The sequence below is a fragment of the Colobus angolensis genome, unplaced genomic scaffold (assembly GCF_000951035.1).
Source record: "Colobus angolensis palliatus isolate OR3802 unplaced genomic scaffold, Cang.pa_1.0 Scaffold91, whole genome shotgun sequence".
NCBI lineage: Eukaryota > Metazoa > Chordata > Mammalia > Primates > Cercopithecidae > Colobus > Colobus angolensis.
Window position 1 is genome coordinate 7,392,525 of NW_012123043.1, and position 8,698 is coordinate 7,401,222.

At 45.6% G+C, this 8,698-nt stretch overlaps 1 protein-coding gene across 1 annotated transcript in view; it reads right to left on the reverse strand.

The window, feature by feature from the left end:
* Positions 1–8,698, reverse strand: part of PIK3C2B (phosphatidylinositol-4-phosphate 3-kinase, catalytic subunit type 2 beta) — a 79,130-nt gene that overhangs the window by 7,601 nt on the left and 62,831 nt on the right. The window contains exons 23-28 of the mRNA XM_011931833.1: positions 7,954–8,090; positions 3,735–3,904; positions 3,083–3,239; positions 2,609–2,718; positions 1,488–1,689; positions 948–1,072 (exon numbers count right to left, since the gene is read on the reverse strand). Coding sequence (XP_011787223.1) covers positions 948–1,072; positions 1,488–1,689; positions 2,609–2,718; positions 3,083–3,239; positions 3,735–3,904; positions 7,954–8,090 — 901 coding nt within the window. The remainder of the gene's footprint in view (positions 1–947; positions 1,073–1,487; positions 1,690–2,608; positions 2,719–3,082; positions 3,240–3,734; positions 3,905–7,953; positions 8,091–8,698) is intronic.

Sequence of the window (8,698 nt, forward strand, 5' to 3'; positions counted from 1 at the left end):
CGTGATCTCAGCTCACTGCAACCTGTGCCTCCTGGGTTCAAGCAATTCTCCTGCCTCAGCCTCCTGAGTAGCTGGGATTATAAAAGCATGCCACCAGGCTAATTTTTGTATTTTTAGTAGAGATGGGGTTTCACCATGTTGGCCAGGCTGCTCTCGAACTCCTGACCTCAGGCAATCTGCCCACCTTGGCCTCCCAAAGTGCTGGGATTACAGTCATGAGCCACTGCACCCAGCCTGAAAAGTAGTTTTTAAAAAAATTGCAGTAAAATACATATAACATAAAATTTGCCATCTTAACCATTTTTAAGTGTACAGTTCTGTGGAATTAACCATATTCACATTGTTGTGCAACCATCGCCACTATCCAACTTCATAGCTCTTTTCATCTTGCAAAACTGAAGCTCTGTATCCATTAAACAACCACACCTCCCCCCCCAGACCTGGGCAACTAGCTTTCTACTTTCTGTCTCTAGGAATCTGACTACTCCAGGTAACTCAGATAAGTGGAATCACGCTGTTTTCGTCTTTTTGTGACTGGCTTATTTCACTTAGCAGAATGTCCTCAAGGTTCATCCACGTTGTTACCCGTGTCGAAATTTCCCTCCATTTTAAATGCTGAATAATATCCCACTGTATGTACATGTGACATTTTGCTTATCCATTTGAAAAATGGTGTAACTCTTTAAAAAATTAGAAATTTTGAAACATCAAATTCACCATGCCTTTCCTTCTGGTCAGTGGGTCCGGAGTGAGAGCTCTTGCGTGCAAGGAGAGCTTGGCCAGCAGGGGGAGTACTTGTCATCAAACTCCATACCAGGCCAAGCAAAGCAGGCAGATCTTTAGTCCAAAAGGGTATTTTCTGCCCCTGCAGTCCTGCCCAACTCCCATCCCGTATCCTTTCCCCCTCCCCGGCATCCCTCTGTGCAGATGGTAAAGGGGGCAGCTACCTGGGCAAGTGGGAAGAAGGGAAGAGCAGCCGTAGCTTATTGTGTAATTCCTGGAACTCCTCAAAGGTCCGCTGGATATAGGTGGCCTCGTGAGTGTTCTCTCGCATCACCTTTACCACATATATCTGCAAAGGTCCAGATCTTAGGGTGTACCTGCCGAGCACTCTGCACCCAGTGAAGGGGGTAGGAAAGGTCTGGAAGTGTATGTATGTGCTGAGGGGAGAGGCACGTTCCAGAAGAAAGAGGGCAAGAGTCTCTCCAGTGGAGACAGATGATAGCACATACACAGGAATCTAAAAGCAGACTTCCCACATATGTCGCCAGGATCCTTGACTCAGAGGGAATAACCATCCAGTTCAGTGCCCCAATTCTAGGCAGGTCACGTGAGCAAAGGAGAGGGAAGTGGTCCAGGACTGCTCCCAGCACAGGACGCTTGGTCAACTCCTGTGCCCACTGTGCAAGTGTGAAAAAAGTCAGGACCCCAATAAACCAGGGTCAGCAGAGAGCAAGAAAGGGGGTCAGATTGGAGAAAACACTTACATAGCCTTTGTTGGGGTGGAAGATTTTCTCACGGCGGCAGAGGAAAACATCACTGATTCGGCCAGAGCTCTTGAGAGTGTGTGTTCGGGAGGCAAAGGAGAGGGTCAGCCGGTCATCTGAGCCCGTGAACTTCATCTGAGCCAGATTATGGATGAAAAAATTGAGCTTTGTGGCTACACTGCCCAGGCTGGACTCAATCAACCTGGCAGGAGGATGAGAAAAGAGGATATAACTATGAACCCAAATTCCTGCTGCCTCGACAGGGGTGTTCCAAGGAATATTCCTGACTACTGAGACTAACAATCAGCTCAGCTCAGACAAACCATTTTTCTGTGTCATATCCCCATAAAGCAAATGATTGGCACACAATTATCTCATGCAATTTGCTCATGTGAACCCTAGGGTCTCATCTCCTCCCCTGGCTGCCCACCTGAGCCAAAGATCATCAAACCAAGGTAGAAAGGAACTAGGAACCCTGTGTAAATGTCTAAATATCATGGTCAAAAAATTTCAAGGTTCAGTACAATAGAACCTCACCAAGCACTGTTGAATCTAGAGATTTCAAATCAGAGGGAGAGGTCCTGTGTTAGGAGACCTAACAGAGAAAGTTTAATTCTCTGAGTTCCAAAAAGAGTGGAGAACATTATCTGCGTGGACGACATTTTGTAGGCATTCATAGATAAACACATCCTTGCTCTCACACACAGCATGCCTAAAAACATTGTCAAATATGAGGAAACTGAATCATGGAACTCTACATTTTGGCAAGGGGGAAGGGTCTGACCAAGAAAGTTAAAAATTATGAAAAAAGCCACATTATACATTGCCCCATAGGCAAAGTATTTGACTGGGACCTGGTGAGAGTGTAGATAAGAGTGATGGCAAATACCCTTATGTACAAAGGGTAGCATCAAAACACAGAATGGGAAACCAAGGCTGAGAGAAGCAAAATGATTTACCTAAATCACGGGCAAAGTTGGGACAATATATCCACGTGGTCAGTTCTAGGCTCTAGCATCTGAGCTAAGCCTTTCACCTTTCCCCAGTCCTTCTCCTGCCAATCCAGCGGGCTGGGAATTACTCAGGGTGGGCAATGCTGATTCGCTTAGGGAATCAGTTACCTAGTGAAGTAGGTAGTGGCATTGGCCTCTGTGTCCTGAGGCCTCAGGGCATCGTACACATACTTGAGGTCCTCCAGGTCTGAGAGCTCAGGGATCCCACAGGACAACATCTAGAAGGAGCAGAAAGAAGAAGAGAGGGTGCCTGTAACAACAGAGAGTTCTTGCTGCTTCACCACCCTTAGGCAAGGTTTTCTACAGCTAGGCTCCCTAACCCTTCTAGAAGGTGGTAGACAGATGCTGTGGGCAGTGGCCGGAGGGCCACAGGAACTGAGGGGCTGGAGCAGGGAGTCAGACACCTACACAGACATCATTGTCCTCAGGTAGTCTGGGTCCCTGCCTTTATCTAGAGCAGGCAAGTATTCAGTTGGGGCTCAGAGAGGTAAATCTCTAGAAATCCTCTGCAGCAAGACAGGGAAGTCTTAAAGATGGTGCCAGGTAATAAGAAGGTGTTCGGAAAGGGATGGAGCTCCTCACCAGGCCCAGAAGGTTGAGGAAGAGGTGGGTGTGCTTGCGAATGAGGTTGTAGGCTTGGCAGCAAAGGTCAACAAAATCATGGAAGCGGCTGGAAGGCTTGTCACCCCCGTTGATGACATACGCCATGTCCGAGGTGAAGACAAAGGGGGCACGGTCCCTGAGCCAAGGGGAACATACAGGTAGAAGGAGAAGGTCAACATGGAGGAGGAAGCCCACCATATGGGCTGCATCAGGGGTCAGTTTCCCTCATCCCTGATCACATGGACACACTGGATAGATGGGGCTCTAACTTCTTCTTTGTTCCTTTCCTACCTTAATCTTAAAAGATCTCTATATCCTTCATTGGTTCCTTATCTGTGAGCTGGCAATGTTTTTTTCTGGAGATCTGATTGCGTTCCTTTTTGCTACAGTTTGGGTTCATTTCCCTTTGTTCAGTCCTTGGTAGGGAAGAACAGCTGGTCCCCACATTCTTCTGCAAGGCCCTGCAAGGACTTGACCTCTTTATCAGTCTTCTCTCCTCCAATGCTGCTCAGCCCTGGGACCATGAACTGAGGCCCAGCTGCTTCCGTCATGGGCTTGTGTTCCAGCTCTGAACCACTGTTGCTCACCTCCTTGCCCTCCACTCACACCCTGGCTTCAGGAGATCACTTACCGCTTGATGTTGCCAAACATCTGGGCATGGCCCAGGAAGCGGCCAAAATCAATGTGGAACATGTGACCAGTGGTCTTCAGCATGATGTTGTCGTTATGTCGGTCACAGATGCCCAAGACGTACGTGGCCACGCAGCAGCCAGCACAGGAGTAGATGAAGTTCTCCACAGCCTGAGAGGGGTCAAGGCAGATGGGAGGAGAGCATATAAAGCTGGCTTGGAAGGACTCCAGGGGCCACAGCCAGACAGAACTCAGCCAGTCCTGGCCTCTCTCTCTTTTGTGAACTCCAGCAGTGTCTCACATGTCTGTTCATCCTTCATCATGTACTAACTTACACACTTAAACACACAGAAACATCTCCCATGTGTTATGGAGAAGATGGAGGTCTATATATATATCTTCACCACTTCATCTGAATACCATCTTCTCTTTTCTTTCTCCTAAGGAGATTGGTTGGAAAGACAGTGGACTGATCCAAGAACCCAGACTTGATCAGCCCAGACTGAGGGGACCTTAAGAGATGGGAAGACTGACATTTACAACTTCCCCATATGGCCGTGATGATCTTAAGCACAGCCACTGAGGCAGCCAACTTAAGAATCTTTTCCTGACCCTGCTCAGAATTCTATCATCCTTCTTTCTGCCCCGAATAAAATTCCCATTTCCAGAGTTCTTGGTAACAGCTAAATGCTAATCTAATTAAAGTCACTGCACTCCAAAGAAGAGCTGAGGCAGCTTAACACATCTAGAGAGTGTTTTACACTTGAAAATCAGACATCTCTAGTTGGTAAAATATGTTAGAGATATTTCTGAGTTTAAAGCAGGAGAGGAGTGGTGAGGGGTTGACTCCATCTTATTTTGTCTGGTCAACATCCATCCCCTTATCTGTCTTTCCAGGAAGAAAAAATACATGGAATGAGGAAGCAGACCACTCCTGCCTTCGAAATCCTCTTCGTGAGGTTTGTAGAATTCCTAAGAACTCAGGAAAGACATCAGCAGAGGGCAATGACCGTCATAGCCAGGTAGGAATGCATGAAATTAGGAATGAGGGAAAGCTTACTAGATACGGAATGCCCGCCCTCCTTGCCTCCTTCCATAAATTTCCACCCATCATCCTTCAATGACCTCGAGTCTCATATCTTTCCAGACCTTCCCAGCTCACACTGACTCCTCCTTCTCTGAACCCCTACAGATGCACTGTCACCTCCGTTCATACAGTGTTTACTTGGTCCTTTCAGTCCCATGGGGTTTAGAGATCTGTTCTCCTAACAGCTTCTTGCCTATTTCACACGGCCTATTGCAAAACTAGCTCCACACAGACGGCACCCACCCCAGCTACTTGTCGAATTACAACCTGATGATGGAGCCACTGGAAACTAAGAATGGAAAGGTTGTAAAGAAATCACAGCATTCACCTGCTGGAAGAAAAAGACTATTTCTAAGAAAGTAAAATAAATGGATAAAAGCACTTAAAAAGGAGCATAATGCATAACTCCCAGTCTTGACCTGGATCTCTATCAAATCCTCTCCCTGTCACAGATGCTCTTTCTACCTTAAATGAATCCTATTTTGGCTGAGAAAATAGTTGTGTGCCTGTGGGTAAATGACTAAACTCTTTTCACCTCCCTAAGTTATGCAGGGTGTTAGCCGCTTACTGGCAAGAAGTCTCACTCTATAAAGGGGCATTCTGCCTCCTCATTTAAGGGTTTCATGTGTAGGGTGTGGGATACTCTCTTGCTGAGTAGGTGGCCAAGAGAAAAATACCTCTAGTTTATTTCTTCTGGAAGTCATCAGATGAAACTACCAGCATTGCTGGGGGTGGTGGCTCATGCCTGTAATTCCAGCACTTTGGGAGGCTGAGGTGGGTGAATCTCTTGAACCGAGGGGTTCAAGACCAGCCTGGGCAACATGGCAAAACCCCATCTCCATAAAAAATAGAAAAATTAACCGCGCATGGTGGCACACGCCTGTAGTCCCAGCTACTCAGGAGGCTGAGTCAGGAGGATCGCATGAACCCAGGAGGTGGAGGTTGCAGTGATTATACCACTGTATTCCAGCCTGGGTGAGAGTGAGACCCTGCCTCAAAAAGACAGAAACTACCAGCATTATTCTTGCAGAAAGGTTAGAAGGGCAGAGAAGCTATCTTTGAAAGACTGAGATTAAACATGAACATGCAGAGTTAGTTTCTGTGTGTGTATATTCTCATACATTCTTCTGTGCATTTATTTTTATATTATATTTTTGTACATTTGTACATTTATTTAGTATTATTTCCATACATTTACACATATATGACTATTACATTGGCAGGGAGTAATCATAACTCCAGCACCTAGTACAGTGTCTCTGCATATGGGTGTTTAATATCTGAAAAATGCATGTTAGTATAAAGAGTAAGTATATGTGGGGGTTGGTAGCAGAAAGGAAAAAAATCATTACTCCTCTCCAAAGGTAGAGGGTCTTGAAATGTATAGCATAGAGCAGCAGAGTTTTGAGGAATGAGAAGGGAAGAAATGACTTTCCAGGTAAAGGAAATAGTATTGCCTACAGTACTGAGGAAATGGAAGTAGTAGCCCTCGCCTATGATCCAGCTAGTAACCTAGATGGAGCATAGGTTAGCATAAGATGGTAGGTTGCAGTGGATGGGATTACAGGAGTCAGCAGGGCTGGATTATAAAAGGCTCTGTATGCAATGCTATGGATGTTGGACTTAGCTGTTAGGACACAGGAAGGCTTTGAAGAACTTATCTGCATTAAAAAAAAAAAAACAAAACTCTGAAATCAAGCAGAGGCTGGCTCTAGATGGAGGAGAGGCATTCCAGTGGTTCAGGGGACCGACAGCAAAGAGCTGAACAAAATCAATGGTAACAAAATGGAAAGAAGAGGACAGGTTTGAGAGATAGATGGGAAGAAGAATAAACAGAGCTTGGTACAGAAGTGAGCTAGAGGGAAGCATCAGGAAGACCGTGGCTTTGCTTGGGTAAACGCACAGAGAGTGTCACACAATTGACTAACAGCAAACACAAAAAGCAGGTTTCAAGAGGCAAAGGAGAGACAGCGGGCTGTTTTGCCTACACTGAGTTTGGGGCTGTTTTGCCTACACTGAGTTTGAGACGTGGGTGAAACATAAGTGGAAAAGTCCAGCAAGAAGGTGGCTCCAGAGCCACCTGGAGGAAGGGAAGAGGGCTAGAGGAATGGCTTCAGAGCTCATCAACATTTAGGTGGTAGTTGAAGTCATAAGACGATGAGCTGGCGCAAGAAGAGTGCAAAGAGGGCCCAGCAGACCAGGAATTAAGCCCTGGAGAACACAAACACTGAAAGCCATTTAAGATCATCTAATTACACATTCATTGAACAATGTTCTGATTATACCTTGGCTGTCCATGCTGGTTTTCCCTCCAGGATAAAGTACATTGATCAATATAAATTAGTATTTGGGTCCCTTGAAGTTAAAATTATATGAATTAGCATTCTGGCATATAGCCACTCTCTTGTGAGTTTGGTTATTGTGATTTGTTCCTTCCCAGTGTCCCTACTTCCCTCAACCTAATTAACCGAGAGACTAGAGTTGTGAGGCTGGGAACAGCCCATGGATCCTAGCAGGCTACCAAGGCCCTACCACCCAGGAAAGCTCCACTTCTAATCTAATCTTTGTTCATCAGGAACCAGCCAGCCCTCTTTTCACTCGTCTGTCTCATATCTAACCTCAATCCTAGCTTTGAGTTACAGCCTTGCCACACATCAGCTCCATGACTAGGAGTGAATGAGTGAGTCTTAATTCACAGCTATGAAAAGAAGGGGCTGGAATACAATGATCTCTAAAGTCTCTTCCAACCAACTCTTATTCTAGAAAGTACCACTGAACCCTCTAAGAACACAAGGGAACTTGAACAGGATCCACAACTGGGAGGGATACAGGTAGGTTCTCAAAAGCTGGCACCTCCTCCAAGGCTTAATCTGCCAGGGGAACTCAATGAAAGTTTCTCAGTCCAGTATCAGGGGCAGTCCAGTATCAGAGAATTTTCTCAGCCAGCTTACAAGAGGCATTTGAGTGAGTCACCCCTAGCTATTTGGAGGCACCAGTCAACCAAGAAATGGTAGGTCCTTCTGCCAACAAAGCTGAGCTGTCTTCTCTGAGCAAGTGCGGGTCTTGTGGTTAAAGAGTTGTGTGCTGGATCAGGCACAGGCACCCCAGATGCACTCCCCACCCCCAACCCTACCTTCTCATACTCATCCTCCCCAGGGTTGTGTTTCTGCAGCCAGTCTGCCAGGGGCCGGTCCTTGAACGAGCCGGTCACCCCATGCTCCACCTGGATCTTACGCAGGGTCTCGGCATTAGGGATCATCTCCACCATCCCTGTGAGGGGAGAAATGGGGGTCACATTACAGACCAGAATGAAGGGGACTGCAGGGAGAGGACTACAAGGACGGTGCTCATGCTCCTCTATAAATTAAGCTGTAAGGCATTTGGACTAAGTCTGATAATAACAGGAAAAGAATAACCATAGAAAGAAAGGTCATTCCCACATTTCCTATTCCATACTGTGACTTTTTGGTCTCTCCAGTTCATAGCTGCTGCTCCCTTTGTTTTTAGCTTTTACTATAGGAATTTAAAGTACATATAAGAATAAGAAGGATGGTGCCATGAATTCACATGTAACGATCACCCAGCTTCAAAAATTGTCAACATTTTGCTAATCTTGTTTGCTAATCACACAACCCTATTTCTCCACTCCCTGCCACCTTGCTTGGAGTATTTTAAAGCAAATCCCAGATACTTTATTTCACTCATAAATATTTCAAATGTAATTAACAAAGACACCATGCCATTGTCACATCCAAAAAATTAACAATCACTCTTTAACTCAATCTATATTCAAATTTCCTCCATTGTCTCTCTCTCTATATATATATACGTATATATATATGTATATATATATATGTATGTATATATATATATATATA